This window comes from Ruditapes philippinarum, unplaced genomic scaffold (genome assembly GCF_026571515.1).
Source record: "Ruditapes philippinarum isolate M1 unplaced genomic scaffold, ASM2657151v2 ctg795_1_1_1_1, whole genome shotgun sequence".
Taxonomy (NCBI): domain Eukaryota; kingdom Metazoa; phylum Mollusca; class Bivalvia; order Venerida; family Veneridae; genus Ruditapes; species Ruditapes philippinarum.
Genome location: NW_026857770.1, coordinates 1,013,749 through 1,035,631, shown reverse-complemented (window position 1 = coordinate 1,035,631; position 21,883 = coordinate 1,013,749). Strand labels below are relative to the sequence as shown.

At 33.3% G+C, this 21,883-nt stretch overlaps 1 protein-coding gene across 1 annotated transcript; it reads left to right on the top strand.

The window, feature by feature from the left end:
• Positions 1-834: 834 nt before the first annotated feature.
• Positions 835-21,038, top strand: LOC132750953 (uncharacterized; the record flags this gene model as incomplete). The annotated part of the gene is given in 21 exon segments (XM_060741047.1): positions 835-973; positions 2,058-2,270; positions 3,015-3,087; positions 3,684-3,796; positions 4,577-4,733; positions 6,420-6,653; positions 7,646-7,849; positions 9,431-9,612; positions 10,550-10,751; positions 11,452-11,603; positions 12,183-13,289; positions 13,649-13,823; positions 14,363-14,613; positions 14,822-15,015; positions 15,552-15,721; positions 16,386-16,529; positions 17,283-17,435; positions 17,840-17,920; positions 18,414-18,494; positions 19,220-19,300; positions 20,017-21,038. Coding segments are annotated over 21 exon segments (4,591 nt in total), but the record flags the coding sequence as incomplete, so codon positions are not given.
• Positions 21,039-21,883: the final 845 nt, after the last annotated feature.

Sequence of the window (21,883 nt, the reverse complement as noted above, 5' to 3'; positions counted from 1 at the left end):
CATGCACTTAGGGTCATAATTGGAGGGTCATAATTGTATGTCACTGACCAAGTTCCATAACTCCATCTTGCATTAAGGCTGATTCATATCCCCTTTCTACTTAGTCTCTTGGTTAATGTTTACATGCAAGTTTTACATATCTCAATAACTATTAAAGATATTTATTTAAAACTTCTTATATGCAATTAGGGTCATAATTGTAGGTCACTGAAAAAGATCCATAATTCTATCTTGCATTTAGGCTGATTTTTCTCCCCTTTTTTCAACTTAGAAATTCATGGTAAAGTTTTGCTTGTAAGCTGTTATCTCAATAACTACTTAAGGGTTTGTGTTTTTTTTGGGACAATTTTATGCATTCATGATAACAAAGCAGTGATTTACTTGATAAAACATCTTAATAACAAGCCTTTGTACCTTTTCTGTCAAATTTATGTATTCATAGGTAATTAGTATTATTATACTCAATAAAACACCCTTGTGACATTTCCTTCTGAACAGTCAAGGCAATACTGTATAATTAGACTCTCTCTAAGGCCTATAACATGAATTTATAAAAAAGAATTAGCCCTTTTGTGAACTTAAAAAATTATACATTATCAAGGCTCTTTTATTATCAAGCACTTAGAATAGTCGAGCGTGCTGTCCTACCGACAGCTCTTGTTATTATAATAATACTAATCACATCTCTGGTGTTACTAGAGTTATTTTGAAGGTTGAATTTACTGTTATGTACTATTTAGAAAAGAAATTTTCTTGCCATCATTTTAGCACTTTTTACATTTTTTTTTTTTTACAAAATACAATAAAATATGTGTCTTGTTTTTGCTTTTGCAGATGGATGACTCATATAGTATTGGGGTTAAAGCCAGAAATGAAGGCACAGACGCGAACCTTGGCTGCGAGGTTCAATGATATACACCCATCCCTTCTCCTCTTCCTGCACAGACTTAGGGAAATAACTATAGAAAACAAGGTGAGAACAATAGCTTATAAAATTACTTCTTCCTACAGAGACTAAGGAAAATAACTATAGAAAACAAGGTTATAAATTTACTCTTGGTTAGAATAAGTTGACAGATATGTAAAAAATCTGCACAAAAAACTAACAAATTATTGTTATTATTTCCACTTTTTGAACAAACAAAGTGGATTTGCTCAGTCTGAGTGCAACTTAGTGAAAATATCATTGTCTAATGAGTAACCTCTGAAAATATAAGAGTAGGTTTGTTAAACTTGGTTGAGGCATTGTCCATGACAAGTAGATGACCTGGCCAGACCCGTAATAAGACGTATAATGTGAAAGTCTTGTCTAATTTATAGAGTTTCCCCACTCATAGTATTGTGAAAAATAGTATTTATAATACTGTATCATTATATAAATATACATGTACAAGGTATAACTAATTAATGTTACACTTCACCTTTACAAAATATAAATTTGGCAACGGCAGGGAAAATGAAGTGGAGGCACAAGTGTCCAGTGGACGCTTTTCTAGTTTAATCCTGAACCTACTGAATTTGTGTTATGAATTTGTCCATGTTTTAATTTAGAGGATTCCATTTAAAACTTAAGGGATTTCTTTATCAGAAGACACTTATTGAGCTGCCAATAGTATTAATCCTAGACAGACTGTTTGCAAGTGGTGGTGGTGTTGGTAGTTTACCATCCAGATCATGGCAGTAAGCCACTTTGAATTCACCAGAGCACAGTTTTGCCACTGCATTGTTCCTGGGCAGGCTGTCAAGCAATTTACCTTCACTTTCGCAAGGAACTGATCATTTCTGTACATGCCAGAGCAGAGGTACAGTTTTAATGATCGTACAAAGAATTTTATGATCATTTTCCAAGAAAGTGACCTGAACTGTTTAGGAATTGAACCTGGGTCACCCGTTTCACAGTCTAATGCTCTATGTGTTATAATTGAACTCAAGTACAGACTGGTCTCCTTTTATACTGGTGTTGGTAAAGACAAATCACTTCTAGTTTTACAGATCATGGGTTAAGTTTTAAATGGCTAATCACTTGTAGTATTAAGTTTAAATGGACATTGTTGCAGGTTGAGAACAGTGTACAGACGATGAGGAGACGAGATATAGGTGACAGTGTTGTAGAAATACAACATTCACATGGCAGTGAACGATGGCTGGTTGTTAAAAAAATGTTAGATGCCAGAAAGATTTCTCTACAGGCCAAGTCAGGAGCTGATGTGGAATCCACAGAAATAGCCCTAGCATTTCCTCTAAAACAAAACAGTGAGCAAAATCTGCAGGTAAGATATTAGTTAGTATTTATGTGTGAAATACAAATTCTTAAGCTATCATATCTCCTTTTGACTGTAGACCATATACTATGTATTGTTACTGTGTTTTGAAAGGCACATTACACATAAAATTAGGATGATTTAGGTAATTGGTAAATAAGTAACTTTTTGGAAACTATAACATGACATCAAATATAAAAAGCGTTTGAGAAATTAAAAAAGAAAGCCTTTCTGGGGAATTATGGGCCTCATGTTTCTCTTGTTCATTTCAAAGAATCTTCCATGTTAAGTGTGTGGCAGAAGCAATCATCACTAGAAAACTATATAAAACTGTTATAAATTATTTGAAGTAGAGTAGACAGTGACGGTTATGGACACACACGCTTGGAAATATCTCCTACAAGAAATAACCATTTTTCCTCAGTTTCTAAAGAAATAGTCCTAACAGCTGCCAAAAAAGCCATCTGTTGTGTTTCAACTTTTGAGAAAAAATAAAAAAATAAACTTTTGTCTTGTCTCTTAAAAGAAGTGGCTGTACTGTGCTTGTATAACTAAATATCCAACCGGGGGGGGGGGGGGGGGGGGGGGGGGGGGGAGAGAATAAATTCAACTAATTTCCTCTAACTTATATGACTGTGTTAAATCTTTATTTGCTCTATAACCCTCACCTAACAGCCATACATCTGTCTTAGTATATGCATGTGTTTAGTGTTTCATGTATGTACTATAGTAAAAGATTTATATAATTTTCAGACTATGCCACCAAAGCAACCAGTGTTTGCTTTCTTGCCACTAAGAAGTTACGGGTTCAGATTTATCATACAAGGTACAAATCTTATTTTATCTGTGGTATATTAATATGATTGATTTACTATCATAATAATCATTTTTGAAATACATTAACTTATTTTACAGGTGTGTTTGCTTTCTTACCTTTGACTTAGTTTATTATTACAGATGCTTATTAAAAAAAGATTCTTTACAAAATTTTATTTTGAATTGGCAAGTTGTATGGATTGCTGGCCTTTAAAAATGATTGTTAATATCAAAATAGAAATAAGCAAAGATTTCTGCCTCTCATTTATAAAATGTACAATGTTTGTCTCCAAAATCAATACTGTAATGATTTTTAACACTCTTGTTGAAATAACATTAATTATAATTACGGTACATGTACTTGGTTTAAGAACAGTACAAAAGTCATCCACTAGGGAAATGCCCATGTTAAAAATCTTCAAATGTTAAAACACCATTTTAAATTAACAGATATAAAATAAGCAAAAAATTAATTATGATGAAAATAATCCAAAGTACAGAAATTATTCTGGTAATTAAATCTGTGACAGCAAAAGGCTTAATGATGTATGAATGGTAAGTAATTCTCAAGATACTCCTATTACACATAGTGTCTGTTTTTTTTAGGAGATTTTGATGTACCATCAAGTCGTGAAGATGTAGACAGAGACAGTCCATGGAATCAGTGGCTGAGAAATGAAATACCCATGGCATTTATTGATGCCCTTGATGCCTTTAAGGTAGGTTCACTCTTACAAGGAAATTTCTTAAAAATAAGAAGAAAATGGAGAAGTACAACACAAATTTTTACTTGCATAATCAAAGAATATGATATTTCTAGATTAAGTTAATAACAGGCTCAACGGTCGAGCTTTTTTTTTAAGTTGTTGAGTTAGAATAACTTGCCCTGCACTGCATTGGGTTTAAATCCCATTAACATCTTGGATCATGTTGTATAAAACTGTTGAGTCTGTGCACTTAGCTAAATAGGGAAAACATCAGATTAGTAACCCATTGGTTGTAGGGGCAATCCTTGGTTGGAGTGAAATGTCTTAGTGACAGTTGATCTTGAACGTCCAGTCTAATGGTCATTTGTCTCTCATGGCCAATAAAGATATTATGGGGAATAAGTAGTCTGTCACTTCCATAGGAACCGGTTAATTACTGGGTAGTTATCAAGGAAAACCAGTTAGGTGTATTAACTGCCGATATGACCTAAACAGTGTTCAAATTAGTATAAAAACCAGAAAGAAAAAAAATAATGAAACGAAATCTGTCGTAACAAGGTAAAAAAATGACTTTGGGTTAATTACAAGATTGTCAGACATTAGTCGTTGTATACAGAATGATGAGGCTTTGTTATCTTTATTTAATTGATATGAAATTTAATTGTTCGGCTGTAACAATTACATATGATATTTGTAGGTGAACTTAAGAAGAACTAATATTTAGCCGAACGTAATTAAACCCAATACTCTTAATTAGTTTGTATTGTAAAAAATATTTGCAATATTTTGCAGACACATCAAGAATTTAGCAGCATAGAAGCAGTGTGTAAATTTCTACAGTTTGTTCCTATGGAAGATGAGGTCCTTGATTTTTTCAAACCAGTTGCCTCGGACATTCTGAAAAAACTGCGGGCAAAACCTTGTGTGCCTACGCAGCCTAATGATCAAGGTATGCCCAAACCAGAAAAACAAACAAACAACACATCTGACTACAGTAAAAACCCGCTAATGAGACCAATGAAGGGACTTTACAAATCTGGTCTTAATAGCGGGGTGGTCTCATTAATGAGTTTGGTCAAACAGAAAACCAGGCAATATATTAAGGGATACCAAGTACTGTACACATGTTTAATTCTGGGCTAAACTTTTTCAAATGAGAAGATATTAAACATACACTATTTTTTTTATTTTTTTTTCATTTCTTTTGTTTTACTTTTTAACATATAAATTTTTTAGACTTCTTTAGAGGTACAAAATGTACTATGAATGTCTTTAAACGCAAACATATTTTTACATTCTTGTTAAAAGAATGACATGACTTACTCAATTAAATCACCATTTTACTGCAAGGCACATCGACCAATTAACCTTTAATTATTTCGCCGATAAAAACTTCAAAAACCTAATCGTATCATGTTTAATTTATGTTTGTTTAAAATTATGGAACGAAAGAGATAATGATAGCAGCAACACCTCTAGAAAACTTATTGAAAGTTTTCTGTTCAATATTTTGTTGTTTTAAACCTCCAGTTATGACATTAAAGGTGTGAAAAATTAAGAAATTATTGACAATATTATTGATCATTTCCGGATTTGATACAAAGTAACCTTGACCTCTGCCGTAAATTGGATGTCGTTAAATGTCGTAAAACTAGGACAACTGTTGTTTACACTACGTGTCAAAAAGATTTCAGCAATATACATGCATGTCAATATCAAGGTGAGGAAGTGCCCGCGGTCGTATTTATGGGTTTCCAAATGTACAGAATTTACGAAATGGGACTGAATTTACTGGTCGTATTACGGAATAACGGGGTGGTCTCAAAATCGGGGTTAGCGACCATTAAAATAAAGAATAAAAAAATCGGGTCTTTGAAAAATCGTTCGTATTAGCGGGTTGGTCTCGAAAACGGGGTGGTCGTAAAGCGGGTTTTTACTGTATATACTAGTTACATAAATTATGAAATAGAAAAACACACTACTTTACTTTTCATGAATATAACATTTGTATTACAAAATGACCATTGATATAAGAATAGCTAAAGTTGATTTATACAGAATTTATTTCTGTTTGATTGTGTAGGAAGATATGAGCTTAAAGACACACTTTCAAATTCGTTCCTGGAACCAACCAGTACTGAGCAATGAGTTTAAAGTTTCTTGCTCAAGGAAACAACAACTTGCCGTTGCCAGGGTTTGAACCTGTGCGGCTAGCGATCATTCGATTACTAGACCAATAGTTAAAGTTACATAGACATAGAAATATAAGAAGTCTTTTACTTCTTTGTCATATATATTCAAAATTCTGTTTTGCACACAAATATATATTTATCACATAAACCACGATGCAAGAGTGTAATAAACCCATCATATAAAAACACAAAATTATACAATTGTCATTGTCATTTACTTTACATAAAAAAATTGTGCTAAAGTGCGCTAATGTTAGCATCACAGTATAAGCGCATCAATGAAAAATCCCTCTTTTTAACTGTAATCAGTTAATATATTAGATATGTGATAAATAGAATATTATATTTGTGTAGATTCAATACTAAATTTATTGCATAATTTAATTTTATTCAACTCGTTCAATAAATTTTCTCATTTATTATCCTCTATATAATATTTAAAGGTGCTATAAGTTGGAAGATCCCCTCACAGACAGTGATCATCAGGGACCCGCTGGTACATAAAGTGATTACAGCTGATCTACTACAGACCCACTTGAACCTGTTTTACCTGCATAATGATGTAGCCTCAATACTGAACCAGAGTTTGAGCTCTTGTCTAGGCATTGAGACCTTGACTTTTGACCATTTGTTTCAGCTTGGAAAAGCCCTTGTAGTGGATATGGGAAACACATGTAGTGAGTTAGATATGTATTTGTGAAATATATTTATGTCTTATTTTCTATATTGATACATATCTGGTAACATGATGAAACTGCTTCCTGAACAAAATATATGACAATACCATACCTTGACTTAGTAGATTATATGAGCCGTGTCACGACAAAACCAACATAATGGGTTTGCGACCAGCATGGATCCAGACCAGCATGTGCATCCATGCAGTCTGATCAGGATCCATGCTGTTCGCTTACCAACTCTATTACAAGTAGAGAAACTGATAGCGAACAGCATGGATCCTGATCAGACTGCGCGGATGCGCAGGCTGGTCTGGATCCATGCTGGTCGCAAACCCATTATGTTGGTTTTGTTGTGACACGGCTCATATCTTGATGCATGGTCATGAGCTCTGTAAGTTTTAACTTGAAGCATTTGAATCTAGGAGGTTTTAATTTGAGGCATTTTAGTCCGGTAGGTTTTATCCTGAGGTGTTTTGAATCTAGAAGGTTTTTATTTTGAAGCAATCTCATGAAATCCTGTAGATTTTACTTTAAAGGGACTCCACTGAGGTTTTTTGACATGATGGGACTGCAATTTTTTTCCCAGATAAATGTACCATTTGATGTAGGTTTTAGACCTCTAATCTTTGTGCAAAATTTCAGATCATTCGCGCATTTCGTTTTTCCAGAATAATTATTCTTAACTATCTTTGCATATATTTCTGTTTAAAGTGTCCCAGATCATTTATGTAAGAAATTCAAATGTTATGTTTTTAGGCTTTTAAACCTCAGTGGAGTCCCTTTAAAGCATTTTAGTATTGAAACATGCTCATTAGTAAAAGAGGTGTTTAACCTTAGGCTTCAAATGCTGACACCTTTACCTGTGGTTATGTGCGCCACTTCTGTGATGGGGTTTATTATAAATTTATAAGTGCAAATTAAGGAAATTTGTGTTTGTTTTTAAAAAGTCTTTGACAATAGTAAATCAGTATAATTTATACACTTTTCAGCAAAGGAAGAAGATGTAGTCCTGATAGCACAGTGGATGGCATGTTTGTATCGTAGCTTGGATGAGTTTCATCATGAAGATACCATATTAAACACGCTGAAGTCATGTCGTATAATGCCCTTGGCCAGTGGAGAACTTGTAGCTTTAAAAGATAAAACTGTTTTCTATCCTGAAGAAAACAGCACGAAAAAGAAAAAGCCTTCTGGTATGTTAAATATTTATAATTTTCAATTTGGCGAATTTTATGATTCATTTGATGTTCTACTTAATATGCCCCCAAATGAAAAATTGGGAGCATACTGTGATGGCCAGTCAATGACCTGTGATTTTGAGGTCAGTAATGAACCTTTTTGTCAAAGGTCAAGGTCACCATGACCTTAAAAGCTTTGTCTGACTATTAAGTAGGGAATATTTTTGCAAATTTTCTGAGTGTAAGACCCCTTTTGATTTTATATTTTGTTTTTTTGTTGCTTAAAAGGTATTTAATAAAAAAATAGACAGTTTTCCAAATTAAATATAAATAAATACAAAAGATTCTTTATGTCAAACCTCTATGTTAACGCAGTATTTATTTATTAAGACAAAATGATGATTTGAACCAAATTTTGTAAAATTGATTGGTCTTGAAATGAATTTGGGACTGTTCATTTTCATTTACTGTGAAATTATTATTCGTGGGGCACAAATTTTCGTGGTTTTCATGGAAAGGTCAATCCACAAATTTAAGACCCGACGAAATTTTATCTCAACAAATATTTTCCATGTCTCTGTTTCATATATCAATATATCACAACATGCAACGGCGCTTTTCCGACCAATTTTGTGGTATGAATGTATACTAATAATCAGGTCTTTGACAAATTAAATCCCAAAATAGTTTAGTTTTGCAATATTTAATAAACTTGAAAAAAAATCGTGTGTATGTTTTCAGTTTACTGTCACAAATGTTCGTCGCATATAAACATCAGGGGACTACTTGATCATTGTAGGCTACTTGTGTTAGCCAGAATACGTGACATAATTGAGTAAAAATGGGAACCCATTGCATTAACTAGCGCCGATAAAATTTTACACCACTAGCATTTATATGATCCATTTAAATGAATTTAAATATGTATTTGTGTGACTGCTATACTGAAAATATCAAAGAAGCAGCCGTCTTTTTAGTAGATGCACACATACCTGTATTGAGCCACTTACTCATTTATCATATATGCATATAAATTTACACAGTCAATGTGACGTAGTGTGTAGTTTTGGACAGATTCAGGGTGTAAATTTTTTACTCGCTGGTTGAAAAGTGGCAGATGTCGTATAATTTATGCGATGTTAACATTGGCGAATTAAAGGGCAGTGTTACCAATGGAGCTGCATATCATGTCACACAAATGTGTTAATTGCTGTCAATTATCGTCAGTAACTGTGTTACTCCCAGAGGCAAGGATTAAATTTATTGACAAGAGCTGTGTTGTATAAACGCAGTAAGTAAAGCAGCGCGGTGATTAAGTGAAAGATTACGTTCCATTGCTTTTTTTTTTACAAGAAAATGAAAATCAACAAATTTAAGAACCCATGAAAATGCCAGTTTTGATAAAACCACGAAATTTCATGCCCACGAATACAAATGATTTCACAGTATAAGGGGTTTCAATGTAAAGCAGCCAGAAGTATGAGAGTTTATATATTAAGATTGTATAGAGATGCAGGCTGGCTAACCTCTACACTAGTGGCATAGGTCTGTCAATAATATAATAATGTATTAAAGAGTATTAATGTATAATTTCAGAGACGTTATCCCTGATTCATCAAGATGTTAACAGTCTGAACCCATTGTTGATGAACACAGATGATGATGAGGTGAACAGTCAGGTTCACAAACTCTTGTTACGACTAGGAATTAAACAGTTGTGCCCTTTTGATGTGATTAATTATCATATATTACCTGTACTGAGGACGAATGCACTGGAGGTAACGTATAAAGATTGTGTACAGATATTTCTCAAAATTGAAATAATATTTCATGTTATATAAATATTGTTTTGATACATGTTTTAAAAGTGAAGTTAAGTTATGTAATCAGTATCTGTCAAAGATCTTGTTCAGTATTCCATTTATATGTCCGAGATAAGCTGTTTCCTGTTTTCTATTTATACATTTCAGCAAAGCACTGCTCTGTTGTCCATTTATATGTCTCAGCTAAACTCTGTCCCATTTTCCATTTACAAGTGTCAGTTAAGCCCTGGCCTATTTTTCATTTACAAGTCTCAACTAAGCTCTGCCCTATTTTCCATTTACAAGTCTCAACTAAACTCTGCCCTATTTTCCATTTACAAGTCTCAGCTAAACTCTGCCCTATTTCCATTTACAAGTCTCAGCTAAGCCCTGCCCTATTTTCCATTTACAAGTCTCAACTAAACTCTGCCCTATTTTCCATTTACAAGTCTCAGCTAAGCCCTGCCCTATTTTCCATTTACAAGTCTCAACTAAACTGTGCCCTTTTTTCCATTTACAAGTCTCAGCTAAACTCTGCACTGTTTTTCATTTACAAATCCTGGCTAAGGTCGGCCCCGTTTTCTATTTAAATGGCCCAGCTAAGCTCTGCCTCATTTTCCATTTAGGTGTCTTGGCTAAATTCTGCCCTGTTTTCCATAAGGCTTGACCCTCTTTTCCATTTATATGTTACATCTAAACTCTGATTTACCCACAATATGCCCTTAGGAGAAATGTGACTTAAAAGTGTTAATGAGCACTAATAAGTCACTATTGATATAATAAAATAATATAATAAAATCCCACCACTGTTATCAGATAAATATTTATACTGTATCTGTATTGAATACAGACATTAGTTGTTAAGTACATGTAATGGAAATTTTGTTAAACAAATTAACAACTTTTTTTTCAGACGAAATCAGCTGAAACACTAGTTGCATATCTGGTATACATCAAAGAACAAACAGAGAAGCAGTCGTCTGTCTGCAACCTTGAAGAGATCAAGGACGTTGCCATGGTGAAGACCAATCAGGGCTTCAAAATCCCGGCAAAGGAACCAGTCCATTTTTCACCAAAATATGGAAACCCAGTCAACTTACAGGAAACATTTTTTGGTAAGGGCAGATAAATAATAATCAATGATTACATGTTATGATTTTATGTACCAATGTGTAGGAACATCTGTGTCTCACTCAGCAACAACTAGAATTTAATTTTTAGGCCACAACAATTTTAGGACAGAACAGTTTTAGTGCAACAACAATTTTAAGCCATAACATTCGCAACAGTTTTAGGTTACAAAAGTTTTAAGCCACAAATTTTAGGCCACATTAATTACAACAGTTTTAGGCCACATTAATTTTTAGGCCACAACAAATACAACAGTTTTGGGCCACAAAAATGTTAGGTCACAACAAATACAACAGATTTAGGCCACAGCAAATACAGGCCACATCAAAAACCACAGTTTAAGGTACTTAATTAAAATTCATAAAGCTGGAACGTCAACATATGACCTTTACTGTGTCTGTGTGACGTAAAACCCTATCAAACAAACAAACAAACATTCAAATTCATCATGATTGTAGGTAAATAACCAAGACCCATAAATTATGAGTGGATATTTACTGAATTATTCCCCATGATGGAAAAGTATACATGGTTCTTAGACTATCAGAGATGATGAGACAGGTGGTTCCATGGAAGCAACTCTTAAAACAATTATGAGACAACAAAATCATTATTTCTCTGAAAAGTTGAAACACTGCTTTTGCTATGGTAACAGATACAAAAATGTTTTACTGTGTTCCCCAGGATATGATTGGACACTGTTAGATGATTGCTATTTGCCAGAGGCGTGTTCACAACCAGTTCGTGCTGGTTGGATGGACTTTTTTAAGAAGCTAGGAGTGGAAGAGTTCTTGTCTATTAGACAGACAGAAATTAAACTCAAAAGGGAAGAACTGGTATGTTACATTAAAATTTAATACCAAAATTTTTTATTTGACCTCTTGACCTCTTGTTTGCTGATGACAATTATTGTTGTTTTTTTTATCAGCTTTGTAGAGCAACAAAATTGTTGGTTTGGCGTCCTATGACCTGAACTGTGCTGGTGCACCGTAAAATTATACCAAACAAAGTAAATAAATATATTGTAGAGCATCAGTGAGATAGATTGCACTTCGAAACTTGTGACAGATGGTAAACATTTAACTGATAAGATAAGTCTAAGAATTACTATCTAGAAATGATAATGCAAATGATATTAGACACTTTCAAATATCCATTTGTACAGATTTTTCGACAATTTTAATGTTATGGTTAGAAAATGCTATCACTGCCTTCAAAAGTTCTTGGTAGTCAAAGAAAAAAATATTTGTTGAAAGAAAAATAATATTTAATTATTCTTTAATAGTTTAAATATACTTATGGCACTTTTTGGAAGAGATGTCTTTATTTTTTAAGATGAAAGTTAGAAATGTTTTCAGTCTGAAAATAAAATAATGTTGTGTTTTTCCCTTTAAGAAACTTGTTTTTTATATCAGGTTGATTCACCATGGAGTGAGGAGAGCACATCATGGCCAGTCGAAAAGTCCGAGTTTATCATACATGATTATCAGTGTGCGGAGCTTGAGGGTCTTATTACACGGAACCAGGCCACCAGCAGGGAAGATTATGCCAAGCAGATGAGAAGTTTGTGTACGTACCTGGACAAAAACTGGGAAAATAATTTATCTAAATATTGTTTGACCCATGTTCATGATAAAGATGGAATTCCTATTAAAGAAATAGATACTTCATTCAGTAGTTTGCTGAAAACTGCATCTTGGTTGCCGGCGATCCAAACAGATACAACTTATGATATAGTGGAAAATGTTACTCAAGAGATAAGTACAGTTATGAAAGAACCCAAGTGTTTATACATGAAATCTGAAGCAGTTGAAAAGCTTTTGTCAAACAAAGTGCTATATTTGGATATTCAGCTCGATTGTGAAAAGTTCTATCAGTTCCTTGGTCTCAGGAACTCTGTTTCCATAGATACAATGAAAGAATATATCATGAAATGGAGTGAAAGAATAACCGAGGGTACACCAGCAAACTTTTGTACATCCCTTGAACACATGATAAATGTTTATAGTTTCCTTGGCAAAGAGATGAAAAGAAAAGAATTCCAAGATTTGCTAAGGGAAAAGCCAGTATTTTTTGTACCAAACAAAAGTTCAAATCAGGTTTACAACAGCACGGAAGTGCTTCCAGGAAAAATGCTGAACAGGAATGAAATTTGGCTCTCAGATCCAACTGGTTTATTTGAAAAACATAGAAAACTACTTGAAGAGTTTCAATCTGACATATGTTGCAAAAGGACCATTGAAAACTTTTACAAAGAAAAGAGTGAACTTATAGAGCTCTTCAATCAAGAAGGTAAATTAGACCAGCAGCCTAAAGTTGAAGAGTATCTAGAGTTGTTGTGTCTCTTGTGTAGAAGTAGTTCTCCTAAAGTAGAGAAGATATTATCAGATGTGCTGTACATCTTCTCAATACTGGGTGGTGAGCTTGTTAAACTGCAGACAAACACAACTGATGAGCAGACGACAAATGTGGCTCTAGAGACACTGAAATCTACCATAAAGACAACTCTTCAGAAAAAGAAGGTAAAGTAATACTTAGATTCTTTTCATTCAGTAACTCTACAGAAAAGATGAAATTTTATTCAGATTATTTAAATGAGTTGTTTTTTTTTTGTTTTGTTTTTTTAAATATATATACAGTAGAACTCAATTATTGCAAAAAAACAATCCATACACTGTACATAAAATTTGATCATTTAGGAATTATCTTTCAAACATACACATTTAAATTAATTTATTTGCATTAGAAAATAATGGCTAGGGGATGATTAACTTACTAAAAACTATAATACATAATACAAAGAAAGTTATCCAACTGAGACAACAGATCTTCTGTTTAGCTCATGTAATTATATGAACATATTTTATTGTAATATTTAAAGGTATTTCCCACATGCAAACATATCTGGGTGAGTTTGGATGATGTCCCATTGATAAACAATGATGATGAACTAGCTAAGATGTTCTTTAACAAGCCAGGTGTTCATTTCCTGGATATGGAAGTCCAGGCCAACAATAAATCGAGAAAAGGAAAATTCAAGAAAAGTGCACATAAAGGTTGTATTCCTCTTTATATTAAATTAATTTAATTTTCTGTCGTAACACATAATCCTAACATTGCTCAATTTGTCCAAAATATCAGTCCTATTCTGAATTTAGAACAGTTCATATGTAATTGAAGGACTGTTTCCATTCCAGTTGGAAATCCTTACATCATTGAATAAGTTTAAGATCATATCTGCATTGTTGAAATTCTTAACAGATTCTTGTGATTCTGTGAAACAAATTTTTTACCAAATTGCAGCAATAGATTTTACACACTGACTGATCAGTGCAGACCAACATCAGCTTGTACATCTGTGCTATCTCATCATGGTCTACACTGTTCAGTCAGTACCTATTTTGAAAAATTCCCTAAAAATAATAATGGTTTATCAAGCCAAGTCTGCAATCTTCATGTAATTTTGTTGTGATTAATGCTTTTAAGAGGTCACACTTTTTTCCAGATTTTTATGTTTTGAATACTATTGATAATTTATTATCACAGTAAGCTATTCAAGGGTTAAGCTGTTGTTAATAAAATATTTTATATACAGTACAAGGAAGGCATATAGACCAGGAGAGAATAGACGAGGTGTTAGAGGTGTGTTGTATAGAGAAGATTAGTGATGTGGTTGACAGTGAACCCACTCCTGATTTGATAGAACCCTGTAAGGAGATGCAGCTTTACTTCAGTCAGATAATACCATATATACAGCAGTATTTGATGTCAAGATTTTCAGACGTTTACGAGGAACTGGATCAAATGAAAACCAGAGACTTGTTAAATAATGCCAAATTTTTCCAGGTACGTTAATTTTGTTCATCAGTTGAAATAAAACATTTTCTTTTCTTTTTTTAGATACAGTAACACTTTAATCACCTACCTAACTGAAGTAATGTCAAATAAATATTTATATTTTTCATGATTTAGATTTTATTTCAGTTTTTATTCAGTATATTAATGTCACTGTTACATCTTTTTGTTTTATCTGTGCTTTTTTTTTATTTTAAAGGCTGGCAAGTTAGAAGTGCGTTACTGGTTGACAAAGATGGTTATGGAAGTATTTGTTATTCGGGAAGAAAAATGTAAAATTGCCATGTCAGAATTTTATTTTCATAAAGATCATCTCAGTAATTTACGAGAAATTCAGAAAGAGGTAGCAAGACATTTCAGCTGTGGAGATGCTGGCTGTTACACAGCTCTAAGGTTTGAATAGTTTTGAATTGTTTGCTAATTGTTACTGAGAATTGAAGTTTAACATCTTTAGTTTAGATTTTATTTATTTAAGCTCAATGTGGGGTGGGGCCTCTCTGGCCGAATGGTTAAGGCCCCAACTTTAAATCACTTGCCCCACACCCTGTGGGTTTAAATGCCATTAAGCACTTAGGATTCATTTATTGGCGGAAGCTATCCAGTTACCATACAGTAGGTTTGTGGTTCTACTCCTAATATAGTGGTATAAGTTTGTGCCGGAAATAATACACCATTGGGCACCTGAAATCTCCACTGTTAAATCTTAAAAGCAGACATTTGTAACAAAATCCAACAGAAGTTGATAGTCAAAAGTAAACTTTATGTCTTTAGAGGGTATGTGTGTTAAACAAACACATTTTTTGATATAACTTTATATAATTATATACATACATGTTTGCATCAGAAATAAATAAGAAATCGGAGAAATAACAAACTTGTGGTTCCTTTTTATATCAATTTAACTTGATTTTAAATGTTGTTGTTTTTAGATCATTTTTGTCAGAGTTGTCCAACATAGTAAATGGTGTGACTAATGAAAGTATGGAGTCTGTTCTGTTGAGACATGGGGCACGCATTGTAGAAGTTTCTGATGATCAGAAATGGTCCGTTGATCCCCCTGTCATTGAAATGCCAAATGAAAGTGAGACTGAACTTGAAGGTAATGTAATCATATATGTGGAAATATCATTCTGTTTATTGACTTATTTCACTGCTGGAATGCTGACTTTGCAGAATCATTGTAACATGTTTTTGTCATTGTCAAGCAAACCTGATTTTTTTGCCCTGGACAAAATAAAGTTTTAAAAGGTTTTATTTTATAAGTAAAAAAAACCATATATAAATCATATCTGAGATAAGGGTCGCATCTGTGGCCAAGTGGTTAAGCTCATTGACTTCAAACCACTTGCCCCTCATCACCGTGAGGGATTTTGGATTTCTTATGTTTGAGGAAGTTATCCAGCTAGATTGTTGTTCTACTCAAGCGCCCATTTTTGATTGGGAAAAAAGTCGCTCGAGGTTTTTCTTCATCAATAAAGCTGGAAAGTTGGCATATGGCCCCTGCTGTGTACTGTGTACTACATTAACTGAGACAACAATATAAAAAAAAATGGTTAGTCACACACCATAGTTTCGGGACATATTCAAAATTTGTCTTACAATGTTAAAAGATCGTAACCAAAAGGAATTCAAAAAGTTCCTTTGTGCCATTTTCAAATTTTCAGTAATTAATTTAAAATGCATTTGTCTATAAATGGTAATTAATTATACATGATAAAACCTAACATTGATTAAAAAGAAACTACAAAATTATTTTTTTACAGAAAATATGGTAGAAGATTGGGCCCACCAGTACACAGAAAATGAATTTAATGTTAACTATGATAATGATCCAAGGTTTGTGTTGAGACAATGGCCACCTATGCCATGGCCACCAATGCCAGACTACAGATACATGGGACCTGAAGGTATAGTTTCCTTGATACATTCATTATATTCATAATAATAATTCACTAAAAACTTTATATTGTTAGCCAGCTATGATCTGTGTCACTCCTTGTTTAACTTATATACCATTGTATATCTTGTATATAACTTACTTTATATAGTATAATTGATTCTTTATCACTCACTGTATATTATTCATTGTATATCAACTACTTTATGAGAATGCAAATAAATTTCTTGAATTCTGACTTATCTTAAACACTTTGTATAAGATGTTGTATGTAACATGAAGAACCGAAGTGTGTATAAATAACAATATATTTCTACATCAAAGACATAAATTTCATTATTGTGTTTTGTTGGTAAAGGCATATTTCTTGATTCAAATTTCATTACTTCAAGAAGATAGTTAAATGTTAATCAGCTATGATGGCGTTATGCTTGAATGACTTTTTGCGCAGCATTGGTGTTGTCGTTGAATGTCTGACAACATCTAAATATTTGAGCCTTTTTCCGTTGCTACTTTGAAAACAGCCTGAAGTTGCTAGGTTACATATGAAAATGTCATCGATAACAATTTATCATCTATAAGTTTTTTATACCGACATAAATATAATCATCGGCTAGCATCTCTGGTCATATCCAGTGTATATTCCATCAGGAACTTGTATAACTAACAGTATATTACTCTCTGTACACTTTTTATATATCAGTTACTGTGTATCACTAATTGTACATTGCATTCTTTATATATGATTCTGTTATCTGTTTAGGAACTCAAAAGCCAAGAGGTAAGCAAGCGCATGAGGCAGCAGAGTACAGGAGGACAGTGCGAGGACTGCCAACCAGCATCAGACTTGTTGATAATGAAGGTCAGGAGACAGTTGCTAGACAGGCTAGGACTTTACCTGTGGCACCTATCACAAGTGAGTCAGGAAGGTTTTAACCATTGCATTGTTACATGAGCTAAGTGGGCTTATTCAGTAATCATTTTGAAACATTTCAAAACTGATTTTATAACAGAACAGATTTTATAATACAATTTAACTAAAACATAACATTTTCTCATCATTAAATATATATATACAGCATATATTAGAGATATCACAGAAAAAAATGAGAAGATGTTGTCTGGCCTGGCTATGTCTGTGCAATCTAACCTGGCTGTACTCTGTTGGCAAAGGCTTACTACATAGTTCCTTCATGTTAAGAATTAATTAAGATTATTTCAAATTTTCTCAGTAAGATTTTATGTAACATATTGGAATAGCTATGTTACTGTCAATAATGGTAAAATTGACCAGTGTTTGATATAAAATTATTCTTGTAGATAAAAGAAAGCTCTCAACTTCTGGTGAAGAAGACGTGATAATAAAGAAGCGGTTGGAGGGTCCAATAATGAACAAAGAAGGTAATGATAAAGCTTGTACTGAAATGATGTATATTTTGTCTTGTTCTTTCTTAATACTAGTTTGTTTTGGGGGTATTTTTTTTTTTGGTCAAAAGTAAGTTTAACACAGACAGAGACTGTTTGGCCAACATTCATCAGAGATTTATAAGGTTCAAACAATGTTCATGTTACAGCTGAGCTAAGACCTTAAAAGATACATGTATGTATATCTCGTCTGATTAGCAAATGAAATGTGGCCAATAAAGATATATACTCAGAATTAAATTGAATATGGATTTTTTCAATGCAATTCTTAGCCTAAGTTGAGTGGAAAAGTTTTGCATTTCTCTTCAGTTTTTGGATCGTTTTGCACAATAAAAATTACTATTCTGAAAAATTAGGGAATGATATGAAAATTATGTTACAAACAATTAGTCCAGCCCTCTATCAAATGGTATCACAAGTTCGTCCCTCATGTCAGAAAACCTTAGTGACGTTCTCTTTATGTATTCAGATAATAATAAAGATCAGCTGTCAACCAAGAGTCACCAGGAAGGAGATGATATCCATTTCCAACCAAGTCAAAATATTACAGGTAATTTATTCTATTTTAAATGTGTACTTGTAGTGATTATTGAAGGTGAAATTTATCTTTGACAATTGATCTCAGGCATTCCGTTTAATTGTTAGTTTTCCCTCACAGCTAGCTGTAAAAGTTTTGTATTTCTATTCGGATTTAGGTAATGTATTTCCTTTCAGTTTTAGGTGATTTTCAGCAATAAAAATGATCATTCTGGAAAATAAGGGAATGACATGAAAATTTGTAAGTAATTAGCCCAGACCTCTATCAAATGGTATCACAAGTCTTGGAAATATATTTCTTGCATAGCAGACTGGGGTTTCCGTTAGTTTTACCCATGCCGGAAATTTCATCTGGCATGGGGGGTGCCAGATAAGTCGCGTGCTTTACAATGGCACACTTAGGATGACATCATTTTACTGTTATGAATGAAGTTGCAATTTCATACGCTGTTGTAAGAAAGTAGTTACGGTTGTCATGATATAAATTTCCATTGAAATTAAAGATAAAGAATTTTAAAATATAATGGAATATAGTAGAATATGCAAGAAAAAAAATCTGAAATATGTTTGCGGTTCGGATCGGAATATTCGTCCCTCTGTCACCTGCCTATGGGCGGATCACCTCGGGACGGATATTCCAATCCAAACTGCAACAAATGACAGATATTATTATTCCAGGCCCTTCATGTCAAAATTCCTCAGTGGAATCTTTTTAATGCCAGCTTTGATATTCTTCAGACAATAATGAAGATCAGCAGTCAACCAAGAAACACCAGGAAGGAGAAGATATCCATTTCCAACCAAGTAAAAATATTACAGGTAATTTATTCTATTTTAAATGTGTACTTGTAGTGATTATTGAGGGCAAAATTTCCCCGGGACAGTTTATCTCAGGCATTCAGTGTAATGGTCATATTTCCCTCACAGCTAATTTAGAAATCATTTGTGATTAGTTGACGGTCACTTCAGAAATTAGTAATTACTGGTTAGTTATCCAGGAAAGCCGGATAAGTGGACCCAATGCAGAGATATTGTCAAATTGTGAGCTATTTGTGCTAGATTAATTAAACTGGTTCCTACATACCTCCCTAAACTTCATTTGTGGGGGTATAATTACTCTTTCGTTCACCTGACAATTGCTTGAATCTAGAGGAGTGCAGCTTTAAGTATTGTGAGATTTTAACACCCTAAACCTTCAAATTCAAAGCAGATTTTTTTTTTGTTATATGCACTTGGAAAAGCATTAGATATACTTCAAAGCTAGTACAAATGTTGGCAGCAAATTTCAATTTATGTTGTGTAATATATTGACTCCCTATAGGTCAGCTAGTATTAGCCGCTAGCTGATAAGCCCAGCCTAAATTCACCTGGCATCACCTCTCTGTGGTATCATTAGTAAATAGATTTAGAAACGTTGAATCTCTCTACCCATGCTCGTCCAGTTACTATAATTAATAGCAGTTATTACATGTTGCTTTCAAATTTTTTTCTTCTACCTTTATAATTACTTGTATGTAAATGTTTGATATTTGTAGGTGAACCTATATGGAACCAGAACGTATCTGACTACACTGTTGATGAACTCGGTTCTGGCAAAGATATCCCTGTTGCTAAGATACTTAATTTAGACAACAGTCAGACTGATCTTGATATTGGACGATGGGGTGAACAGTTTGTTGCTCAATATCTGGATAAACAAAAAGAATTCGGAAATATCCTGGATTACAAGTGGCGAAATAAAGAGGACGAGGCTGGATTTCCTTTTGATTTTGAAGTGCAGGTCCAAGATGAACATGGCATCCGCAAGGACTATATTGAAGTGAAAAGTACTCTTTCTAATGATAAAGAAGTATTTCAAGTGTCAGTGCATCAGATCAAATTTGCCGATGAGAAAGCCGAACGTTTTCATATATATCGGGTTTACAATGCCGGTAACCCAGATAAAGTGCGATTAATACGCATCACAAACTTGAACATGCGTCTGTCCAGTAAACAAGTGAAACTTTGTATGATCATCTAACATTTTCTTACTTTTAACATTTTCTTACCTCACATTGAAGCGAATTTCATGAAAAATTTGAAAATTTAGAACTAAACAGTGGAGAACAGTTCAATTTGAACAATATTGAATATGTTGCTCATAAAATAAGCAAGTGAAGAAACTGATATGAAGGGAAATTCTAATTATGAGTAAATTTTGAAGACAATAAAAGAAAACAGGAAAATAAAACAAGGGGCGATAACTTGGTTTTTAACTTTCAAATGGTTACACATTATTTAAAGCTAACTTGGGGAGCATCAGAATTTCATTTTAAATCCAAAATTAAGCGCAAAATATTTTTTTGTTTTGTGTCACAGATTTTGTCAATATTGAAGTATTTACTGAATAATTAAAACCATTGCATTGTTGAATTTTGTATCTCATTAAAAATGTTAATAGACATGGTTGTTTTTACTTTGTATCTGTGAATTTGTTATTACTGTGAAAGGTATATATGTAATTCAATTTAAACAAAATTGAATATGTTGCTGATAAAATAAACAAGTGAAGAAACTATTATTATTTTGTTGTAGCTTTCAAACTTTACTTCTATCATTGTTGCATTACACAATGAACTATAGATCTAATAGCCATGTTTAGTTCGATTTTTTTAGGGGGGGGGGGGGCATGTTGGCCGTTTCTATTTGCTATTGCCACTGCAGTCCAAAATCATAAATCGGCCATTATTTTTTAAATGGTTGGACAAGATCTGTAAGTAGACCAAACTGAACTTGACCTTGACTGATATAACTTTGACCTTCAAAGTCAAATGTTTGCAATTTGCTATAATTGGCTATAACTTGAATGAATGGTTTGTATTTCATACGTTAACAAAACAATCCTTTAGTCTAGAACGTCAAGTATACTAAATCGACTGTAACCTTAAGTTATCAATGACCTAGCCCTTCAAGGTCAATTTATTGAATTTTGCTTAATGTTTAGCGCACCTAAGCTTCTTAGGGTGAGCTTTAAAGATTGTTGATCGTCTGTCATCCGTCCTCATTTAGTTTGTTTAAACTCTTAGTCTTAGTGGTCTTATTTTCACTTAATTGTCAATGATTCAATTGATAATGAGTCTTCGTGCTTCTGCAGGTGTAAATGCAGGAGAAAACGTGCAGTAACCCTCTAATATAAAATGTGATGAAGGATGTGTGATTACAAATGGAAACAATGACCTATCAACTCTAGACGAAAGTCACTCATCCGTACTACATTCATCTTTTACAGTGATATAGCCAATTATGGCATAAAAACCAATAGTTATTAAAACAAGAATTTGTAACAAAGTTACCAACGTCCCCGCCTCGGGGAAGTTTTATATGAAGCATAGAATTGTGCAATTTCAAAAGATTGAGGTATGG